This window comes from Xenopus tropicalis, chromosome 8 (genome assembly GCF_000004195.4).
Source record: "Xenopus tropicalis strain Nigerian chromosome 8, UCB_Xtro_10.0, whole genome shotgun sequence".
NCBI classification, from domain to species: Eukaryota; Metazoa; Chordata; class Amphibia; order Anura; family Pipidae; genus Xenopus; species Xenopus tropicalis.
The window spans coordinates 44,338,496-44,362,447 of NC_030684.2; the positions used below are offsets into that span (position 1 = coordinate 44,338,496).

Consider the following 23,952-nt stretch of genomic DNA (forward strand, 5'->3'; position numbering starts at 1 on the left):
AGTGCACACCCTGAGCCCTGCCTTTTATATACACACTTCTTGCCTTCCACACCCAGCACATACACTCTGCCTTCATTCACAATTGAAATGCTTGGGAGGGGGTTGTTAACCCTCTTTAGTAACTATTGCCAATTTCAAAAATAATTTAAGCAGTTTTTTTTAATGGCAGCTTAGCTCTGTACATATTAGAATTTCTAATTAGTGCAGCATTTTCATTATATTACACAACCATACCAGCTAATTGTGGCCCCCATAGTAAGACCCCACTGACTCTTTAAATATCATTTTTAATAAACATGTAAACATTTAGAGACTGTGAAACCTGAATGTTTTTAAATGACATGAGTTCTCTACAGAGAAGCCAATTCATCATTCTGTCTAGGGCACAGGATTGCTCATGGTGTGACATGGGCGCAAGCTTATACTGCAAGGACTCCAGGCCGAGAGCGGTTGCTGCTGTGCCTGCTGTTTCTGCTGGGGAGCCTTTGCTTCTCAAATTGGTCCAACTCACTGCTGCTTTCAGATGCAACGTTCAGATCATGAATCCCATTGCGTTCCACGGCCTGGTTATCACGGTTTTGTTTGCGCGCAGCTTGGCTGCTGTCCATTACATTAGACGTGGTCTTGCTTGGAGACAGAGGAAATGCCAGAGTTGGACTGAATGTAGATCCCTTCTCAGTTGGAGAATAATGGGGATAGTGGGGGATAATGTGGGTGAGAGTTGTACTGCTAGTCTTAGTTGGTAACTTGGTTACTGTTTCATTATGGGATGGGGACAGTCCTTGCCTGCACTTTGTGAATCCCAAATAGTAAACCTCAATCAGGTTAAGCAGTAGAGACAAGCATGCAACGGCCAACATAAAAATAATAAATATGGTTTTCTCAGTAGGTCGAGAAATGTAACAGTTAACTGTGTTAGGGCAAGGCCAGCGGCTGCAGGTGTAGAGAGGCTGCAGCTGGAATCCATAAAGAAAATATTGCGCCACAATGAATCCTACCTCAAACATGGTCTTGAAAATGACGTTGAAGACGTATGTGCGCAGCAGGGCCCCTCGCAGGCGCACTTTGCCCAAGTCATCCTTGACAGGGGGTTTGGCCGGCTTGTTTGGCACCAGGAGCAGCTGCTTGTCATCCTGTGGGTCTCTGCTGCTTTGCCGCAACTTTTCCTTCTGCTTGCGCTTCTCTTCCAAGCGCACAAGATGCAATATGTGGCCAAGGTAGATGAGAGTTGGAGTGGACACGAAAATGATCTGCAGCACCCAGAATCGAATGTGCGAAATGGGGAACGTGTGATCGTAGCAAACGTTTTGACAACCGGGCTGTTTAGTGTCACAGGTAAAACCAGACTGCTCGTCCCCCCAGACTTTTTCAGCGGCTGTTCCCAAGACAAGTATTCGGAAGATGAAGAGGACAGTCAGCCAGACTTTGCCCACCACCGTAGAATGTTCCTGGGCACTCTCAAGAAGCTTTCCCAGCAAGTTCCAGTCTCCCATTGGAACGAAGGTCACATCTCAGCCTGTGCCAAAAAAAAAATGGCCTTGTTAAATCTACACAAACTTTGCTGCACAAATGTGTCCCCACAAGGTCTACTTCACTCACCAGTGGCAGAGGTGGCAGATGTCTGGGCTTGGGAACTTCTGAATGCAGTCCTTACAACCAGGGTCTGACCCGCTCTCTTTGCACCTTCTTAGTGTCAGTCTCAGGCCTCTCACAGCCTCCCTTTGCATCCCCCCTCCTTTATTACTTGGTATTTTTAGAGTGGGCCTTTTTTTTTTTCTAAATATATTTTGGGGAGTGTCAGGTTGACTGTGGAATTTGAAAGCACCGCCTTCTCTTGCACGTCACAAGTGTCATAGTCATTCATCTAGTGAATGCCAACAGAAGGGGACTGGGAGGGCAGGGAAGGGGTCATTATTGGCTCAGTGTCAGTCTGCCCCTTACATGACAGGTATTTCCCATTTCTTTGCTGGAAAAATTTAAAATCAATATCATTTTTGCTCATCCAATGTGCCCACTTATGGTGTTTTGGTGGCCATGTTATGGATTGCCTGTTGTGGGCCTTCAGCTGGCAGCCTGTAAACAACATGAACAGACATGGCCCATATTCCAGTGCTATGTAGATCTCATTGAAGTATCTGAAATATCTGGAATAAAAGCTTGTATTTTTTCACTTTATTCTGTGCATCGCCTTAATCTTTGTTGTTCTCGCATTTGCTGGAACTGTTCCTTCCTGGCACCCTTACTTCCTGCTACTGACCTTATGCATGCTCTGCCCAGCATTATTTTTCCCTTCAGATTCTTGCTGCATCTTCCTGCAGGGCAACGGCCAATTGATGTGCAGGTTTCAAACCAGCCTGTGTTTATCAGTTTATTTTAAAAAGTGTCTTTTACTGTTTATTTTTTTCTTATCTAGTAATAAAAATGTTAACACCTTAACTTTTGCCTTCTTTTACACTTGAAAAGGAATCCTACCCGTAACAACCAATAAACTGGTGCGGATGCATTTAATGAGTGTTCTCTTAGCATTTGCACCTTCCGTGTTGCTTTCTTTACTAGCAGCAAAACATTTGGTCCAGTAGAACAGTGGGTTTTCCTGTACAACATAATAATAGAGCTATGAAATCTATGGCCTGGAATGCTTGCTAACAAGGCTTCTGGATAATGGGCTATTCTGTAATATGGAGTACTGTGCCTCAGAGATACTAAAATACTTATAAATATTACAAAAGCAAACTACACTTTTGCTATCAATATTGATCTATGCATCTTTGTTAACATTACAGTCTAAAGGACAAGAAAAGCCCTATTCTCTGACGGATTTCATATTGTTTCACCCCCCAAAAAGTAAACTGCTGAGCCAGTGCAGCTTTTCTTATAGAGAAACTAAACCCCAAACAATGTAGTCTCTACAAAAATATATTGCATACAAGAACAATACAACATACAACAAGCTCATATGTAAAACCCTGCTTCATCTAAATAAACTATTTTCATAAAAATATGTGCTATTGGGTAATGCTAAATAGACATATTCTAGTTTGGTATGATACTTTAAAAGGCAGTCTGTGTATGTGGCGGGGGGTGTATTTATATATGTTATGTGCATTAACTAGGAGGCCAGTACCATTTATACCTCTGCTGAATCTGTTGCTTCACCTTGGGCCTTTATTAGCCCTCTTTGCAGGGCTGTACCTTAGCACTGACAGTCAGGGGGGAACAATCTGTAGTGATCAGAGCTGAGCATTTAAGCAGCGTTAGCAACCTCAGCCTACCTCCAGAACAACACCCCTGAAAGAGTCAACACCAACAAAACCTCACAGAGCAAAATCTAACAAGAGCAGCAATTGTAAGAGCAGAAACATAAGGTCACAAACCACGCAGCATTACTATACTGCAAGCGAACCGGCCAAACCTACTCAAGAAGAAAAGGGGTAGGCAGTTCTCAATAAGACCCTCTCCTTTATTAGTATTTATGGCCTTGTTACAGCAGAATAAAATGCTTGGCATATCAGGTAACTTGCACACCATGGATTATGACTGCTTTCCAGCTGAGATGCTGCACTTTTTTTTTATCATATTTCATTTATACAAGAATTATTAGTGTAATTGTGGCTTAGGTGATGTATGGATGCCGGCAGTGTTCGTCTTGCCAGTTTTGTTCATTGAAGGCTACTGATCTGTTGGGAATCTGTAGGCAATGTGGTAGCCCAAATATGAATAAATGCAACTATGCAGAAACACACAACCCCCCCCCCCTCCATAGGTGCAGTAACCACTAGAAACCCATAAGATGTCTGCGTTTAAACCGTTAACCAGTCAGCTTCCTGCTGATTAGTTGCTGTTGGTGATTAGACCTGTAGCAAACTCTGTGCCTTTAATTACATAATCTCAAACTAATCTGTGGCACAATGTTTTAAAGGGGCTGTTCACCTTTAAATTAAAGGGGAACTCTGGCTTCTATCACTGTAATTTTTCTTTCAAAAGGTATGAATACATACCACTTTTATATGCCAGCTGCAAAACAGTTTTTCTCTTTCTGCATCATTTGAAGACTAAAACATTGATGTTACAAATTGTAACAGATCTGCCAGTGGGAAGCTTCTCCACAGCATGCAGGAACTACATAACCCACAATGCATTGCAAAGCGATGTGCCTTTCCTTATTGACATCACGTGTGCAGGGAATTATGGGATTTGGAGGATGCAGGCTGAAGGCAGGCTGAGGACAGTCAACTACTGTTACATTTTGTTTTAAGTCTCAAAGCAGTCAGCCAGATAGATCAGCAGGGGAACAGGGGGCAGGGCTTAGGGAACTGTTCCAAACCATATTATTACATTAAAATAAAAAAGGTGCATACTTTGTAACTGATATATAGCACTGCCTAACAGCAAGGGGGCACATAGACATCCTCTCTCCTCCCTTCTCACCTTTTGGCCTGCACTTAATCTCCAGCACAGGCATCAAAATGCCCAGATTTCTCTTCCCACTGGCAGTTCTGTGCATTCTGGATAGCTATTTACATGTCCGTGTTTGTACCGAGACTCTTACAAAATACACCAATCAATGTTTGGAAGGTTATCAGAATTTGACATTTTTCTACTTTTTGATGATGTGAGGTAAGCAATTGAATAAGTAGTTGCTTTTAACACTGTATACTCTTTTCCATGCAGGAATCAGAGAACTCTAGCAGAGAGCTGCAAATCGGGCATTTTTAGCTCCTGGAAAGAACAACAATGGTTTTCAGTGACCAAAAATCTGATGGCAGATAAGAATCACTTGGCACATCTCTTATGCCTGTTCCTCTGTGTGAGCAAATCATTCAGCTCAATTCTCTGGAAAGTCCTGTGCCAGTTTATGGATCTGTCACTTGATTTGTTATGAATCACTTGATTCATGTTGCACAAAACCACATGCTGACCCCAAAGGCTTACCCTTATAATGTTGGAAAGACCTCTATGATAAGGATAGGTGGCAGATGCTGCAGACTTGCCTGGGCAGGCCTGTAATGTCCTATTATAGATTAGGGATACATGCAGTATGTGCAGTAGGTGGGGCAGCACTGACTTACATATATGCTACCAGTTCAGTCCTTCTAGCTGCATTTCCTAGAAACAAAACTAGTTTTTGACATGATCTGATAATCTCACACTGCCCTGTTAATCTGTCCTTGTTACTAGATTTCGTTTCCCACCCAAACACAACTTTCGTTTTTCAAAAAGTAAACATAATTTCAAGCAACTTTGCAATATACATGAATTACAAACTATGCAGCCTTTTCATGATTTTTATTGTAATAATATGGTTTAATGTAACAGTAGTCGACTGTCCTTAGCCTGCCTTCAGGCTGCATCCTTCCAATCCCACAATTCTCTGCACATGTGATGACGATAAGGAAAGGAACATCACAGTGCAATGCATTGTGGGTTATGTAGTTCCTGCATGCTGTCTGTAGGCTGTGGAGAAGTTGTTACAATTTGTAACATCAATGTTTTAGTCCCTTCTTGCCTGCCAGGGTTTCAAATGATGCAGAAAGAGAAGAACTGTAGCTGAATTTCAGCACATAACAATGGTATTTATTCATACCTTTAGAATGAACAGATTACAGTGATAGGTATATTAGGGGTGTCTGTGTTGTGTGGGGCTGTTTAACAAATTTTGGTTCAGAAGCTGATGAGTATTACTATATATAATTCCCAGTACTTCCACAGTCCTATGAGCAAAGACTGAGTGCATTAAAATTTATATTTTTGGGGGTAGGGGCATTAAAATCTTATATCTAAATTATTTAATGATTTAATGAGTGTAATATATAGGGTGGTAACAGAATGGGCATATGAGGTTATGATTAACCCCAGTAATGGTATAAGCCATGTGTGATTTTGTAATCCTCTGGCGGTAGTGCCGATTAATATGAAGGTTATTTTGTCAGACCCTATTGAAAAATCAGACAAAAAAGGGACAAAAAAAGCACACTTATTTGATATAATGTCTACAAACAATTGCCTTAAAAATCAAGTTTTATTTAAAATAAATTGCAAATATTAAAACATTAACATCAGTTTATGGCAGTAGAAACCCTTCTCTAATACATGCCTTCCCACCCCACCCCACCCTTAACAAAGAATACTACAAGAGGTGCCGGTGCAGACTGGCACATTAACAAACACTTGGCAATCGAGGGAGTGACTGTGCCAAAACAGACACTTTGTCTCGGGCACCTGCCAACAGTAACACAGCTGTAATGGCAAAGTCACTCTTCTTGTGCAAATATTGCAATCTTAAATAATTTTTTCTTTTTTCCTTCCTTTTCTTGCCACGTTTTGTTTACTCTGCTCCTGTTCAAGTCTTGTAACTAACCCCAAAATCTCATCTTTGCTTTTGCAGCTGTATGATCCCAGGGCTGCCCTCTCCATCATGTCCTATCAGGCAGCCATGAGCGTTATATCCTCTAGGAAGTAGAACAGTGATCTCCTTTCTCCTGCCCCCCAGGGGACCGTTTCATGAGACTACCTCCCGTTATCAGTAAGTTCATTTCATTCTGTTGATGCTCCTTGCTGATGCTGTCAGAATGTCTGCGATGGACTTTGCGGGAGCAGGCCTGGGCAATGAGGAAGACTATCTCAGCAACATTCAGAAAGATGCAGAATCCAGAGGCAACGAGCATAAAGACTGTGAATATGGTCTTCTCCGTGGGACGAGAAACAAAACAATCAACAGTGTTGGGGCAGGGATAGGCATCGCACTTAACAAGACGGATCATGGAGTAACCGGGGTAGATGAGGTAGAAGAGGTACATAAATGCTGCCTCAAATATGATTCTGAAGAAAACACTAATGATGTAGGTCCACCACAAGGTGCCGGAGATCTTGACTTTGTGTTTCTTCACTTCTGCCAGCTCCTGGTCCTTCACATGGCCGGTCATACGTAGTTCCTTCTTCTCTTGGTGCTGTAGGTGAGCCACATGCATGGCCACAAGAAGGGCAGGGGTGGACACAATAATGAGCTGAAGGGCCCACAGACGGATATGGGAGATGGGGAAGAAGTGATCATAGCATACACTGTTGCAACCAGGCTGTTGTGTGTTGCACGTAAACGCAGACTTCTCATCCCCCCATACACTTTCTGCAGCCACCACGAGGACCATGATGCGAAAGATGAAGACCACTGAGAGCCATATGCGTCCAATTGAAGTAGAGTGGCGGTTTACGCCACTCAGGATGGCATATAATCCTGCCCAATTCATTGTGTTTTGCTGTACTGCTGCAGGGAAAGAGAAGGAGAGCAGAATTTATGAGATGATTGTTTTCATTCCATATTCAACAATATGAACAGAACAAAGCAATAACAAAAATATACTAAGGATAATATACAAGTGTATACTGTTTAATAAATGGATGCAGGATTGGAATGCTACTTTATCCATATGCCATAGGACTCATCTGGGATGCAGAAACGCTAAATACTAATATGTATATTCAGCAGTACCCTTATTATATATATATATATATATATATATATATATACACTGTGGTAGAATGGCCCAACAAATGAGAGAAAAGGGTGAGTTTTCCCTTCAAGTTCTCCATAGTGGGAGATGTAATCTCTAAGGGAGAGGATTATAAACCGAGAAGGGTTGCTCTGTTTAAAAGGTTGTGCTGTCTGGCCCTGGAAGCCATAGGGTTCTGGATAGAACAAGCGGATCAGGCGATCCATTCCAGCAGTCCAGCTCGCCTATTGGAGCATACTTTCCACAGGAAGGCTGTCCTGTGGAAAAGGTATTTAATGCTATAGAAAGGTGTGAGACACTCTCTCAGAGCTGGAAGGATACCTCTCTGTGTTAGGACTCCCAGAGGGGCTGGGGGGGCTGCCTGCCACTGCCAGAAGCAGAGGGAGCCCAGACTTGAGAAAGCTGCCAAGAGACTGAGGGTCTAAGGAGCTGAAAGTAAAGCCAGGAGGCTGAGCTAATCCCCCAGAAGTGTTGTGAGTACAGGGGTGACCCCAACATTTGTGTTTTCCCACTGGTAGTCCACAAGGGGCCCAGGTTAGTGAGGGAACTCATCTTATGTGTGAAGGTAGCGCCCAGAGGGCAGGATTTATTTTTATGATTTGTTTTGTATGCTGCAATGGGCACCCCTGTGTAAATAAACTGCCTTAAAGCCAAGAAAGTGTCTGTCCTGGATCCCGCTAGTTTACAACACACACACAAGGAACATTTATAATATAGCTGGGTCATTTTTAGAAAATATAGACATTAGGGACTTATGTATTATAGGCTATAATGTGCCCCCATTCTGTTTTTCAAATACAAATCCAAGCAGGGGATTCTGGGAGCTGTGTTACAAAACAGCTGCTCTTTAAAATGTAGGTCTATTAGCAGTACTTGCAGCAGGTATGGTGGAAATTAAGGGCACACAGGTGCCCATCCTTAAAGTTTTATTCCATCTTGCTGTAGGGGGCTTTGTATATTACAAGGCTGGACATGTAAGGGGCATTAAAGAATAACTCTAGAGCAAGGATCCCAAACATTTTTAACTTACGAGTCACACTCAAATGTAAAAAGTGTTGGTGAGTCACACAAGCATGAAAAAAGTTCTTTGGGGATAAATAAAGACTGTGATTGGCTATTAGGTAGCCCCATGTGGACTGCTGGCCTGCAGGAGGCTCTCCTTGGGGTAAAACTGTGTCTCTGTGCTTCCAAAACTTGTCTCCAAGCCAGAAATGTAAAAATGGCACCTACTTTGAGGCCACTGGGAGCAACATCTTAGGGGTTGGTGAGAAACAAGTTGCTCAGAAGCCATTGGTTAGGGATCACTGCTCTAGAGTATCCAGAACAGAAAATAAGGCTTTGCCATTTAGGTTTGGCACCCCATCCTTTGAGCTCGAGCAGAGGGTAAACCTCACAGCCTGGGACCCTCTGGTTTATTGGGTGATAAGGAGATAAGCTGGGCTGTCTTCTCAGTGACAAATAGTTCAGATGCTCCTGTGTGCAACTGTTTCCCATAGAGCAATATTTACACTATGTCACAATCTCAGGGCAGAAAGCTAAAAATAAGTGGCAGATCCAGTTGAAAATCTATTCAGTGCTGTGTTAATTTTATCCAGAGTGGGGGACAGTTCTCCCTGCATCTGCTACTATAATATGCCCTTTCAGTCATCTCTCTATACCCTTTGAGGGCTTACAAAAGTTAACAATGAATAAGTTAAGCATCTACCAAGTACATTTCAGTAGTTGGAAAAAGAGACACACAAAAGCTCGGATTAGTGGTGGCCTAAAGTGACAGCATGGAATGTTAAGCATGGTTTGTTGAATATCATATCACGTAGGCATGCTTTTTTATAGGGCATTAGTCAGTGAAATTATGAATGCAGTCACATGGCATCTTAAATGCAAAGAGGAGTAGTGACACATGACTTCTATATCATGCTGTGAAGTCAGCTTTGTCTAATGATCATCAAAAATGCACTGTTCTCAGCCCCCTCACTATGTCTTGTGATTTTAATTAAATACAATATATTGGAGGGAGTAAAGCCAGACCACCAGGGAAGCCTTATTTTGGTACACTTTCCCTTTAAGGACATACCTTCCTGACAACAAGTGGCATACTGGCCATACTTTTTATAGCTTGACTGATCTCTATTCAGTCAGGGATTCCATTTCCATCAGGCCAGTTCTTGGTAGAGGACTACATTTTAGAAACATTGCATGTGTTGCATGCAGTCCTCCAGCTGTTTATAGCACTACCCTCGCCTGGGTTCTTACATCTGTAGTTCAGCAACAAATTATACTTTTTAACCAGAAATAACCAATGGCATATTCCAATGGAGTCCCTTGTCTAATGGGAACCCCTAAACTAGTGGTTGTCCAACCTTTGCTCAGAGCTGAGCTCATAAGAGGATTACAGGTATAGGAAAACATTTGTGTATCAGCAGTGACGTAACTTCAGGGACCTGGGCCTCCCAGCAAAAAGTCTTTGGGTTTAGGTAGCAGGTTTCTGGTTATGGGATCTAAGTGATTTAAGTGAATGGAGATTATAGAAGTGCAGGAGCTTACTTTAGATGGTCAAGCAAGTGTCTAATTAGAGCGATAATCCTGTACTCATGGTTAATTATTGGTCCCTACAGGCACAACTTTCCAATCATCCAGGCAGTCAGCACAAATAAACAGAACAGCAGAAACGTAGCCTTGCACATGTAGGGCCATTTTTACAATATCATAATGTTCATTCCTGGGGCCAATCATTTGGATAGCAGGCCAGGTTGGCCCATGTATGCCCACCTTAACAGCACCTAAGGCATATTCAAAACCAAATTTGGTTGACTTAAATATCACAAATTTGGCCTGAAAATTCACATTTACCGGTAACACTTTGTTGGTTGGGGTTGTTAAATGGGCAGGCTGTTTGGGGATGCCAATGGTTTACCTGTAAGGTACCCATATAAATGTGTGTTGGTTATACCTACATCTGAGGGTGCGGCGTTATGTATCTGTGTGTCAGGTTATTGCTATTTTTGTGCATTTCTGTTATATGTGTAGGATAAGAATATACCTAGCTAAAGGTCAACTATTCTTATGATTAAAGTCTCAGCACCTTGCATCATGCTTTGTTTGTTTGGGTTAGGTATGGCTTTTCTATAGATAATTTGCACATGTGACTATCTATGCTATTCTACTTTCCTTTCCTATCCAGTAGCCACACTGTGTGCCTTGGCAGCATGCTGATTTGATTGAATTCCTGCTATAAAAATCTGTGCCACATTCAATATATAGTCTACGTTATGTTTTTGTTTATATTGGGTCCTTGGGTCCAGTGTATCACCAGCATCACCCATATCAGTATCAAGGCCCATAGCAACACAAAGTCTGTTTTGCTCCCTGCCCCTTACTTCTAAAGACAGCACTGCCAATGTGAAGGAATGTGCAGCATGTGAGACTTGTGCTGATTCGTCAAGTATTGTTGCGCTTTTTTCTGCTGCTACCGCTCAAACAAGAGTTAACAACTGTTTCAGTTTAACAATTAATTTTGCTCCATGGAATAGTTCATTATAATAATATATCAATAATGATACCTATGCTTGCACATAATGGATTAAGCATTTGGCTGGCATACAGCCACTCACAGCAGTCACATATTCTGTCTAATGGGCAGAGGTATCAGCCAATAAAAACAGGAAAATGTTACAAAATTGCAAAATAAATCCAACGCTGGGAATCTGTCTGGATTCCCTATAATTAATCTGCCCGAGTACTGCAAACAGAGATTTTTAGCAACAAACAATGCCCTCCAACAGATGTCAGCTTCTGGCAAATACCATACCCCAGAACTTCATGGGACTCTGTATCACTTTGGATGGAAATTCTTGAAAAGGAAGCTAAGAGCACTGGCACCCATGGCATTCTGCTGTAGGAAAGAGAACTGCGGCAAAAAGTCCTTGTCCACCCGTCACTGCTCCTCATAATAATGAATAAAACAAAATGCTGTATCGGACTTACATAGAGTAGTGACAGGCTGACCCACCTATCACCAATGTGTGCATTCAGTATGGTGCTTTTTATTGATTCCTACGAGTAGTGACAGACGGACAAGGCAGTTTTGACTGCCACTGTTCTCCATTGTAGGGCAGCAGTGGCCAAAAAGCATAAATTATTAGCCCTTATAGCTTACTACACAGCAAAGACACAATAGCACAATTGTACACTTTCCTAGCAGAAGCAGGTTTGGCATTCTTTGCAATAACAAACCAGTATCTGATTTTATAATTGCAGCCAGGCTAACTAGTTAGTTCTCACTTGCCGGCCCCTTCCCCAAGGTATTAGACACAAGGCTACTCACCCCCACTATGTCAAAATATTCCAAAGAAGGCCTGTGTTCAGTCAGACAAAATCACATTACTATGCCATGACCCATTGTGTCCTCATCCCAACAGTCTCAAGAAAAATGGTCACATAGCAGATTTTCTGCTTTTATATCTGAAACACCTGTTTTTTTTCTGACTCCGCCTCTTTGCTATAAACGTCCATTCCTTCCTCTCCTACTCTATACTATGGAATGAGGAATTTCAGGTTTTTATCATGATTTTAGAGTAAATGTCAGAAGTTGTTTGCTTATTCACTCTTTCTATAGAGAACAATGGAAGCCAACAATAGCACACTCCTTACATTGCTTAATAGCCAAATGGGCAATAGAGGGACAGGGGGCCCACCGTCAGCTCTTTCACCTGCAATTAGGGCAGTGGCCGACAGGGAGATTAGTCAGCCGCGGTTAAATCTTGCCTGCCGCGGGCGACTAATCTTCTTCTGAAATGCCTTCCCACTGGCAATAAAGTGAATCGCTGGTGGGAAAACATTTATACAGCACTTCAATGTTCAAAGTCGCCCAAAATTTCCTGCGCTAGAAAAATGTAATGTGTATGTCTTCCTACCGGCAATTCACTCTATTGGTGGTCGGAAGGCTTTTCAGGGGTAGATTAGTCTCCTGCTGTAGCCAAAATGTACCTGTGGCTGACTAATCTCCCTGTTGGCCACTGCCCTAATTCTTAGTCAAGCATCTACCAGAAAGCTGCCTCCTAATGGGTTATGGCCCATGGGGAGACTAGTCACCCACCAGCCGAAATTAACCGCAATAATAGCATGAAGAATGGGGATATGGAAAGAAAATTCTATTGAAAAAAATAACAAGGAATGACTTATTAATCTAACTCTCCCCAGCATTATCAGTACAAATGTGCATGTGTAAGTAGGCTGTAGGTAGTACCAGCACAGATTTCTTTTTGGGAGGCTACTACCCCTCATAAATAATAACAATCACTTGTATTATTCTAACAGGCCCTCCTGCTGGTCCTACAAGTACTCTCCCTAAATTAGTGTTGGCCAGCTTGCCATTAGGGCTGTTACTGGCCCAAATAAGCAGACATAGGGTCACATATCAACAATCCCTTACAGCCATAGGTGGTGCTTGGTGCTGAACTCCTGCTGTCTCCCCTTGTTGTGGTCTTGTACAGTTTCTACTTCTTCATAAAAACAACCTCTCTGTACAACTGCTGATGGTGTACAGCAAAGACCTGGAATCCAATGCTGAACTACAGCTCCCAGTATCCCAATTACAGCTGATGGCTGCAGCTGGGAAACTGGTAGTTGTAGTTGATCACCAGTTGAAGATCACTGCCATACTGAATAATATCTAGAGAGCATTGAAAAACAGGAATTTGACTTTTCATAGAACATAATTTTTTTAATAACAGAAAGAGCCCTTATCTAGCAAACCCCAGATCCCAAGCAATCCTGATAACAGAACCCCTACCTGTAGAGTTGTGTTCCTTGTATATCCCTACTGTAGCTAGGCTAATGCTTATGCTATAGTAAATCAGTTTATTTTTACACCCATAATTCATTTTACCTGGACCCAGGGTAAAGTTCTGATGCCTTGCGGAGTCTCAGCGTGCCCCTTTCTCTCCGTTTGTCCTGTGATTTGATGTCTCAAGCAGGTAAAACACTCTTTCTACTCTCTATCACTATTTCTCTGTTCACTCGCTGTCACAATCAGTCTGTTTTACTCTTTTTGTCACTCTGCTTCCATCACACATTCGTACTCACACACATATATATACACACATATACTCCTTTACAGTCCCTTATTCCCAAGCACACTCCTTTACTCACTAACTGTCACTCTGTCTCTTTTTGTTCAGTATCTGTCACACTCTGTCTCTCTCTCTCGCCACACTTCCTCTCCCTTTTTCCCTGTCACACTGTCACCCTCTCATTCTGCCCTGCCACCAGACAATGCCTTCTTTCTCGCATTTGGTAACATGCTACCATTCACTCTGCTCAGACTTCCGCCCACCGGGCAGTCACAATGCCCCTTTTTCCCTTACAGGACAAGAGGAATCAAATCCTCATTAGAAAATCCCCTCCGCTGCCTCCCTCCTCGCTTGCTGGGTGTACCACCATTGGTCCCCCTACTACTTGATGCCCCTACCACCCAATTCATGCTCTAGCTGCACCACCTGCAATTGCATCTGTTGGGGGGGGGGTAACTTGGTGTTTTTCCTGAGTATGGAAGTCAGGCGGAGAAGTTGGCATTAAAGCCAGGTACCCATGACACTGCTCAGCATAAAAGCTCCACTGTGACAATGGAGTTAACATATATATACTACTTTCTATTCATTTAGTCTGAACCAAGACCTTCTACTCTGAATACAGAAAAGAAAAACCCTTAAAGGGGTACCTACCTCAGTTGTGTTCCACAAAATATGTAGTAGGAATGGAAAGCAGGCACAGGATAGTCACTGGGCATGCACCCAGGCACTAAATCTCAGCTGGGATCTGCTTTGCTAGCTCTTGTTCATTTGACTCTGCATTTCTTTCCGGACCTTTATACCCCTGGCTGTTAATTAAACAACTCCTAGGTCAGATAACTCCTTGCTCCCCCATATGTACACAGATCAGTAGGACAATGCAGGCGTGGCGTCACCTGTGCCTATCAGCACAAGGCCAAACCCCTGCCACTCCCTCTCACTCACAGGTAAGTGAATACAAATCTATAAAGTTAGAATAGGGGGTTACAAACAATGAATGCTTATATTGACATAGCAGTACTTAAGGTTTGTGATGAATTTTTTTGATGGTTTATGCTAAGGACAATTATTTCTATCAATGTATGTTTCTGGATTCTACCCAAACTGCTCCTCCCCTCCGCTTCCCTTCACCTACTGTGCCATGCCTTAACTGGCTTTCCACTACACCCAATATCATACATTCATATCATACACAATATCAAACATACATACTTCTATTCCTACAATGGGGCGAATCTACCCATATCAAAACTGGCAGTAGTGTTACCAAGAAATCTTTACCTCATATGTCCCTTGCCTGCCAACTTGCACGTTACTATGTACACTCCTCAAGAAACCATGGATGTTTGATTAATAAATACAGTATGACCTATTAGTAAATTAGCAGTGCTGCTTTGTTTTTTTCTATTTAAAAAAAGAAAAAATGTTTTGGAGGCCCAATTTGGAGCCATTTTGATGGTACTTTGTGTGATTGCGCATACTGAGCTACACTTGGGATCCACCAGGATTGCCACTTGGCTGGTAAAAAGGATATTTGATGCCAATGTTATCAAATGGAAAGGAAAAATTGCACACATAGAAAAGCATGTATTTGTTCCAGGAAAAGCTGACTGCCTTATTTCCAGTACTGTCATTGTGCTCACTACTAGGTTGTCTATTACTTGATGTATCAGCACTGTGGTACTAATAGGTAACTTACGCAGGATATCAAGCAGAATCCTTTGTGATGAGGTTAATTCAAAAGGGAATCTGGCTGATAGAAAGTGCAACAAGGCAGCAGAAGACATCGGTGAGATCACCAAATGAATCGATCTTCCAATCAATATGCCTACCTAAGTTGGGTGATATGGAATTAATACGATCATGAGGCCAAACAATCGAATACAAAGACAGGAATAGGACCCATCGGGTGAGAACTGCATCAATGAGTTGCAGTCCCCAATCTGACAGGAAAATCAAACCTGACCAATCATCATCTGGCAAATTTTAGGCTGACGGGGGTTTCCATACACATTTAGATAAGCTGCCAAATCGGTCTGTAGGACTTAAATCGGCAGTTTATATCTACCCTTGTATGGCCACAGAACACAGGAGACTCTTTCCAGTTTAGCTTGTAATGCCTTTGCTTCTTTTTGATCCATTCCCACTAGGTGTCATCTCTCCTCCTGGCAACAATGACAATGCAGGTAGATTACATGAGAATCAGACAAAGTGAGTAGATTATGTAAATACCTATCAGGCTTTGCTTTGTTATGGGCCAAACGTAAACATATAATGAATATAATGAATATAATAAACCTTAAATGGACACAGTCATCAAAGATTGTTTTTGTGCTTTAAAATTATGTGACATGTTTATTTAAGTAAAGTTGTTTTGGGGAAAAATGCATTCTCTTTTTGCTTACAGATGAAATTATTATCAGAGTTAGTCTCTAATATTTTCCCCAACAGCTGCAATTCGGTAATGTGTTATGGTCAAGATCTTAACAGTAATTCTGTTATGCTTTATGGCTATGATCCTGGTAACAACTTTGTAATTCTCTCTGGCCGTGATCTTAGCAGCAATTCTGTAACGTTTTATGGCCAACAGGTAACCTAAGGCTTCATTTTGGTGTGGTAGTCCTTCCATCACCACCCTGTGGTGCCTCAGCCAGGGCCCTTTTATTCAGAGGTGCACAAAGTGCCCAAGTGCCATTAGTAAGGATTTGTTAGCAGGTGGTTGATATAAGACAAAGGAAAGAACAGTGCAGTTTTAATATGTGTGGTTGCAGTGCACAAAGCTTAATTTTGCATGTTTTTTCCCCCACAATCGGGCATTTTTTCCCAAAATTTCAGTGTCATTATGGTCACATAGGGATGATTCTCTTGATGTGCCTACTGCAGTTGTGTCCTGTTTGCCAACGTGACTGCAGCTGAGAGGGTGCTTTGTTGAAAATCAGGCACAATTGCAGCAAATCTTTTCTATGTCTCTCTGGCGTCATTTCTGGTGTTTGCCATGTGACTGACATGTGCGCTCTATTCTTTCTACTAGAACTTAGAATTTAGAACTTAGAACTACGACAAAGGCACTGAGGGAACCCTAGAGCTACTGCCTGGTCCAGAGCTGGAGGTAGTTCCAGGGTTCCCCTGCATCAATAGGCGCAGCAGCGCTCGATACATAACAAAAAGCAAGAAGACTGAGTATCTGTTTGGTGAGGATTGGTTGCTAAATTGGCAGAGATAGAGAATATGGCAACAAACGATCAGCTGCCAAGCACATTGGCGTCATATTTTTTGATTCTAGTCTAACTGATTGTACTGCAACTTTGGTCATGCTGAACCAGGTGTACACAAGGAATTACATTCTCATTCGTCTTTAGGGTTGGGAGTCACCTGGAAACGGCATGCAAATTGATTTTTCCATTAAAAAGTATCTGCCAATTACAAAACCAGAGCCTATCAGTTACGCGAAAGTTGCAAGCAAGTGTATGATGCTGCTATCAGTCCTATGAAAAACAGGTCATATAGTAGCAGGCCAAATGTTAATGTCCTCGACAGGGGTAGGATTAAAGTACAAGCATATTTTCCTGATAATTATTAATTACCTAGAACAGTACATGTTCCAGAGTATAAATTCTGTTGGCAATCAAACTATAAGGACAATGGCACATGATGCTGCAAATTCCCAGCTGGCATTTTACCAGCAGAAGTGTCCCAATGATTGGCAATGCACCCTGCCAGGGCAAGAAAGATTGAGGTGAAAAAGTCACGTAGTGGGTCGGCTCAACTAACACAGCTATAGAAAGAAACATGCACTGTAAGGTTATATAGATTGTAAGCTCTACGGGCCGGGGACCTCCATCCTCTTGTGTCTTAACTTATTGCAACTGTATTTATCTTGTATTTATCTGTATTTATTATCTATTATTATCTTAATAATCCCCTGTTTGTATTAGGGCTCTGGTACACGGGGAGATTAGTCGCCCGCGGCAAAACTCCCTGCTCGCGGGCGACTAATCTCCCCGAGTTGCCTTCCCTCTGCCATCCCACCGGCGAACATGTAAGTCGCCGGCGGGATGGCAGACGCGGCGAGGCGATTTCGGGAAATCGCCGAAAAAGCCTCGCAAGTCTTTTTCGGCGATTTGCGCGAAATCGCGCCGCCGCGTCTGCCATCCCGCCGGCGACTTACATGTTCGCCGGTGGGATGGCAGAGGGAAGGCAACTCGGGGAGATTAGTCGCCCGCGAGCAGGGAGTTTTGCCGCGGGCGACTAATCTCCCCGTGTACCAGAGCCCTTAATGTATTCTACTGTACAGTGCTGCTTACATAAGTAGCACTTTATAAATAAAGATATACATGCATATATACATACTATGGAATATCTAAGGATATTCCCTTACAGCTCTAGGTGATGGGGAAGGAAGAAGAACAAGATGCCAACACAATCCTAGTAATATATATTGATGTATAGTGTTTATACTTTGTATGAAAAAGAGAATTGTTCATATACATGTTTCCTATATTACCTGTGTTACATTTGCTGTATATGGGGCTCATTTACAAATAGCGGGGAAGCTCATGGTGTGCTAGGAGACACAGGCCTGGCTTTTTAAGTACACAGGGGTCCAAACAGCCCCCCAGCCCAATAAATAGTGAGTGTCTATGGCATCTTACAGCAGCCCCTCTGGCATTTGCCAGAATTCACAGATTGCCAGTCCACGTGGTAAGTATATGGGTTCTAAGGGACAGTTCCAACACCCCCATTCATTGTAGCTAGTCTTTTAATCTTTATTCTCTCGCCCTTTACGTTTGCCTTAGTGCTCCTTACCTACAAAACTTACTCACACCCAGCTGACTTAAGGCAGCACCTCTATAGAAAAGGAATAATTAAAACATTAAATCTTAAAATGATTGCTGCTATCAGCCACCATCCCATATACAAATGCATGTGCCAGTCATTGGTTACAGTCACTCCTTCTGCCTTTGCATTAGTTGGGAGATATTTCCATATAATGTTATGAAGCTTAATAAGTTCTCAAAATTGAAATGTTTGGGAATGTATATTTTGGAAATTACTATCAACACAGCATCAAGTTCTTTCCAAGCCCAAGCAGAACTCAGGAAAAAGTTAAAGGCATTGTTACATATTCCTTGGAGGTTCAAACATCAGACCATACACGCACTGATATTATCGTACGAAACCTCGTTTCGTACAATATTTGGTGTGTGAATGGCAACTCGAAGAGGTGACCAATATCACAAAGGCTGGGGATATCGGTTGCCTCGTCAATCGGGCGGGTTAAAAGATTTTGATCGGGCGCCATTTAATATTGAGGGTGGGAACAATCTTTCAAGTGACCAATGGTGGTCATCAAAATGTAGTGAAGAAAGTAGTAAATGCCTATTGACAAACTTGCTGCCTTCAAATTTTAATTTACAAACAGCACCTGAACAGAGTGCTTTGGTGATGCAATGGCACTCATAGCACATTTGGGGTTATGTAATAAAAGACACTAAGGGGCACATTTACAAAAGCACGAACGCACGAGCGTTCATGCGAATGCTCCGAGTGTATTTTCGCCGATTTTTTCGGGCGTCCGCACGACTTTTTCGTACGCTGCACGACTTTTTCGGACGTTTGCACGAAAAAATCGGAAAGGTTTTACCGCTGTTTACAATTGTTCGGTATGAAAATTTCGTGAATTTCGGATCGCCAATACGATATTATCGTGACTAATACGATTTTTTCGTAAGCATTTTCGTGATATTTGGGATCTTACGAAATTTTCGTTTCCAATACGATTTTTTCCCATTCGTGATTCGGATTCGTGGATTAGTAAATGTGCCCCTAAGTTTGCCCAAGAGCAATAACCCATAGCAACCAATCAGCAGGAATCATTTACTGGTCACCTGTTTAAAAGCAATCGCCTTGCTATGGGTTGCTATGGGTTACTGCTTCTGATCAAACTGTGTGCCTTTAATTACATACAGGAGTTTCTCTCCTGCAGGGTATTGCTTCTCCCACGGGCAACGATGTGTACAAAAATACCTTTAAGCTGGCTATACACGCACCGATAATATCGTACGACCGGTATCGCAGGAGGCTGCTGATCGACTCGCCGATCGGCCAGGTCAAAAGATTTTGATCGGGCACCATAGAAGGCGCCTGAGCAAAATCTGCCGTCAGGGCTGAATCGGCAGAAGGAGGTAGAAATCCTATTGTTTCTACCTCCTTATCTGCTGTTTCAGCTCTGAACGGTTAGTGGCCGATTGTACGATCTTTTGTGCGACCGATGGTCGCACGAAAGATCGCAGATCACCACGTCTGTGGCCACCTTTAGATGTAGAAGAATGGGCACCCAGATTAATCACAAAAAATGCCTTATCGCCCACTGGAAAGGTGATCTCCTGCGGAAGTCAGATCCCTTTGTGTGCCATTGCCCTTAGATTTTTCACAATAACTACAGGGCAGTGCCAGAAAATGTGCCCAATTTAAACTCTGCAAAAATTCTGGTTCAGCCAAGAGGCAACCAGGCAGCTGCACTATAATTCAATTCATCCAACAACTAACATTGATGTACCATAAAAAGAGCAAAATCCAGCATGTCATTCTGAAGAACCACAAGTAAATATAAGAAAATGTTATTGGATAGGTATCATAAATATATATGGGATTTATATGGTGCCTATAGTAGCAGTGGGATAATAGCCTCTGGGAAGGGACTGTGGCTGTGGGATAGCAGGTATAGTAGGGAGAGATGGTGCCTATAGTAGCAGTGGGGGATAATAGCCTCTGGGAAGGGACTGGGGCTGTGGGATAGCAGGTATAGTAGGGAGAGATGGTGCCTATAGTAGCAGTGGGATAATAGCCTCTGGGAAGGGACTGTGGCTGTGGGATAGCAGGTATAGTAGGGAGAGATGGTGCCTATAGTAGCAGTGGGATAATAGCCTCTGGGAAAGGACTGTGGCTGTGGGATAGCAGGTATAGTAGGGAGAGATGGTGCCTATAGTAGCAGTGGGATAATAGCCTCTGGGAAAGGACTGTGGCTGTGAGATAGCAGGTATAGTAGGGAGAGATGGTTCCTATAGTAGCAGTGGGATAATAGCCTCTGGGAAGGGACTGTGGCTGTGGGATAGCAGGTATAGTAGGGAGAGATGGTGCCTATAGTAGCAGTGGGGGGATAATAGCCTCTGAGAAGGGACTGTGGCTGTGGGATAGCAGGTATAGTAGGGAGAGATGGTGCCTATAGTAGCAGTGGGGATAATAGCCTCTGAGAAGGGACTGTGGCTGTGGGATAGCAGGTATAGTAGGGAGAGATGGTGCCTATAGTAGCAGTGGGGATAATAGCCTCTGGGAAGGGACTGTGGCTGTGGGTTAGCAGGTATAGTAGGGAGAGATGGTGCCTATAGTAGCAGTGGGGGGATAATAGCCTCTGGGAAGAGACTGTGGCTGTGGGATAGCAGGTATAGTAGGGAGAGATGGTGCCTATAGTAGCAGTGGGGGGATAACAGCCTCTGGGAAGGGACTGTGACTGTGGGATAGCAGGTATAGTAGGGAGAGATGGTGCCTATAGTAGCAGTGGGGGGATAATAGCCTCGAGGAAGGGACTGTGGCTGTGGGATAGCAGGTATAGTAGGGAGAGATGGTGCCTATAGTAGCAGTGGGGGGATAATAGCCTCTGGGAAGGGACTGTGGCTGTGGGATAGCAGGTATAGTAGGGAGAGATGGTGCCTATAGTAGCAGTGGGGGGATAATAGCCTCTGGGAAGAGACTGTGGCTGTGGGATAGCAGGTATAGTAGGGAGAGATGGTGCCAATAGAAGCAGTGGGGATAATAGCCTCTGAGAAGAGACTGTGGTTTTGGAGTAGTAGATTTAGTAGCAAGGTAACAATAACAGCAATGTGCTATTATTACTATTGCCCAGCCAGCAGGCTTTCATTTGTCAGTTTGTAAATCATGACTCTCTTTTGCAGCTCAGGGCTGTGAAAGGTGCTCGGTGCCGCAGGAGCATAGGTTGGATAATTCTGCATGTTATCTTCTCTGTGTTTACAAAGGCTTTTATTATCTAAGGTCATATTATATTATCTAGAGATATTGTAGAGTGGAAATTTTGAAGCAACTGTATTTTAGCTGGGTAAGCAAGACTGAGTATGCCAATACTTTATTTCCAAAGATCAGGATCAAGTTTAAGAAGGCTTATTATTAAATATTCAGGAGTCTCTTTATGTGTTTCTCTAGTTCATTAAGGGCTGTGACAGACAGGGAGATTATTCACCGCGCGACAAATCTCCCATGTCGCGGGCGACTAATCTCCCCGAAATGCCATCCCACCGGCGAGAATGTAAATCGTCCCACCGGCATTTCGGGGTGACTAATCTCCCTGTCTGTCATAGCTCCAATAAGTCTAATGCCAAATGAAGCATATTTTCTCCCTGTGTTTATCTGCCCCTGTGCCCCTGACTGCTTTCTGATGTTCTGCACCCAGAGCCCCTGCATTGGCTCAGGTACATGGCGCTAACGTCAGTGCAAATATGAATACTTGAGTGTTTCTGCACCAAATTCCTCCCCTTGTGCCTGCACTTGGGCCGATGCAGTGGCTCATCAGAAAGCAGTTTGGAGAGTAGGGACAGAAAAACGCAAACTGAGAATCTACCTCATGTGGCGCTTGCCAGGGTCGTATTTATAAATGATAAAGTTTAAAAAATTAAAATCCCTCCCCAGTCGTTGCCAATTTCTCTGGGTGAAATTTTTCTCTCAGACGTGACATCACTCTGACACATACCAGCAGTGACGTCCAGTACTAGGCCTAGCCAGCTAGGCGCTCTAGGGAACCCGACTGGCCACTTTGCTGTACACACAACCCACCCTCCATGCGTACACAACCACAGTAACATGATACATTTGCACCGGGGGACAAGGACCAGTAAGCCTGTTTCTGGGGGGACAAGGGCATGGAATTGGGGTAGGCAGACTGAAGAAGTACATGCCTAGCGCCCCCCAGCATTGCACCCTAGACGTGTGTCTCTTATGCCTACACGTATTTCCAGCCCAGGTAACATCACATGCACTGGAAGTAATGTCAAGCACAGCTGTGCATGTGATGTCACTTCCTCTGTCTGGGGGGACATATTTCGGTCTGGCACCTAAGTACTTCCCTGGCACTAGCTGAAAGCTTGGCACTATGTCTTGTGACCGAATGCATTTGTTACCGGAGGTTAAACTGGAAAACCTTAATTAGTGGATACAATATTGCGTAACAGCTAATGAAAAACTAGAGCAAAAGGAAATGTGAATAATAAATTTGTGAAAGTGTAAATGTATGACACATATACAGTAGATTGATGAAACTGCATGACTTTGCAGGACTTGTACTTTTTGGTTGGTAACTTTGTAGTATATGTATATGGACATTCCAGTGCAGTAGTTTCTGGGTAAGGGCTGCGACAGACGGGGAGATTAGTCGCCCGCAACAAATCTCCCTTGCCGTGGGCGACTAATCTCCCCTAAATGCCATCCCACTAGCGAAAATGTAAATTGCCGGTGGGATTGCATACTCGGTGACTAAATCACCGAAGTTTCCTCTCAAGGCAACTTCGCCGATTGACGCGCCGTGTATACTATCCCACTGGCGATTTACATTCTCGCCGGTGGAAAGGCATATCGAGGAGATTAGTCGCCCGCGACAAGGGAGATTTGTCGCGGGCGACTAATCTCTCTGTGTGCCACAGCCCTAAAAGTCATTGTTATTGCAGGGCTATAAAGGAGACAATCTGTCTGTGTAGACAGACAGGGAGAGAAAGAGAGAGGGATGGTGGGACAAATTGGTAGCCATCTCAGCCTTTATAAATAAGTGACATATGTTGTAGCCCAGAGGGCCTGTGCTTAGGGCCTCACATCATTATCCTAGGTAGCTTATGTAACAGGGCAACATACAGTAGCAGTAGAAACAATGCAACCTTCATGTGGGTGGGGTCAAGTGAATAAGCCCCCATTAAGTCATGCCCAATGTTATAGTCTGGTATCAATGCTATTATCTGTACCAGTTACTAGGGATGGGCGAAATAATTTTGCAAGCCGAAAAAATGAGCAGCACAACAGTAAAATTCACTGCAAGTCGATTCCTTTGACGTGGGCTTCAAAAAATATGCATGCGTCAAAAGCCGACACGCGCATCATAGAAAGCAACGCCCGTGTCAAAGGAAGCAATGCGCGGCAAATTTTACTGTTGTGCAGCAAATCATTTTGCCCATCCCTACCACTTACATTGCACGTGTTCCCTATTGCAGCGCTGGCTTTAGATTAAAAATAGCATTTTCTTAATGGGGAAGCAATGCAATATTCCCAAGAATTACAACACACAAGACCAGGATGGTTCCACCATAAAGGTTGGACTAGGC

The 23,952-nt window shown here is 43.2% G+C and overlaps 2 protein-coding genes across 5 annotated transcripts; both read right to left on the bottom strand.

The window, feature by feature from the left end:
• Positions 1-132: 132 nt before the first annotated feature.
• MGC69466 (protein) lies at positions 133-1,699 on the bottom strand. Its single transcript, NM_001004818.1, has 2 exons — positions 1,600-1,699; positions 133-1,516 (listed from the first exon to the last, which is right to left on the bottom strand). Exon 2 carries the CDS (start codon positions 1,491-1,493, stop codon positions 420-422), a length of 1,074 nt encoding a protein of 357 aa, NP_001004818.1. The 5' UTR covers positions 1,494-1,516; positions 1,600-1,699; the 3' UTR covers positions 133-419.
• Positions 1,700-6,000: 4,301 nt separating this feature from the next.
• Positions 6,001-14,382, bottom strand: gjb1 (gap junction protein beta 1). 4 transcript variants are annotated; one of them, XM_012968186.3, is made up of 2 exons: positions 14,231-14,382; positions 6,001-7,258 (listed from the first exon to the last, which is right to left on the bottom strand). In XM_012968186.3, exon 2 carries the CDS (start codon positions 7,242-7,244, stop codon positions 6,450-6,452), a length of 795 nt encoding a protein of 264 aa, XP_012823640.1. In that variant the 5' UTR covers positions 7,245-7,258; positions 14,231-14,382; the 3' UTR covers positions 6,001-6,449. The 4 variants fall into 4 exon arrangements, with proteins under 4 accessions (XP_012823640.1, NP_001001240.1, XP_012823639.1 ...); NM_001001240.2 differs by having other exon boundaries at positions 6,001-7,261; positions 14,231-14,330; XM_012968185.3 differs by lacking the exon at positions 14,231-14,382 and adding an exon at positions 11,833-11,940 and having other exon boundaries at positions 6,001-7,261.
• Between the last annotated feature and the right edge of the window lie 9,570 nt (positions 14,383-23,952).

What these genes read in the sequence shown, in the direction of transcription:
- gjb1 (XM_012968186.3), bottom strand. Translation starts at nt 7,244, where the DNA reads ATGAATTGGGCAGGATTATATGCCATCCTGAGTGGCGTAAACCGCCAC.
- MGC69466 (NM_001004818.1), bottom strand. Translation starts at nt 1,493, where the DNA reads ATGGGAGACTGGAACTTGCTGGGAAAGCTTCTTGAGAGTGCCCAGGAA.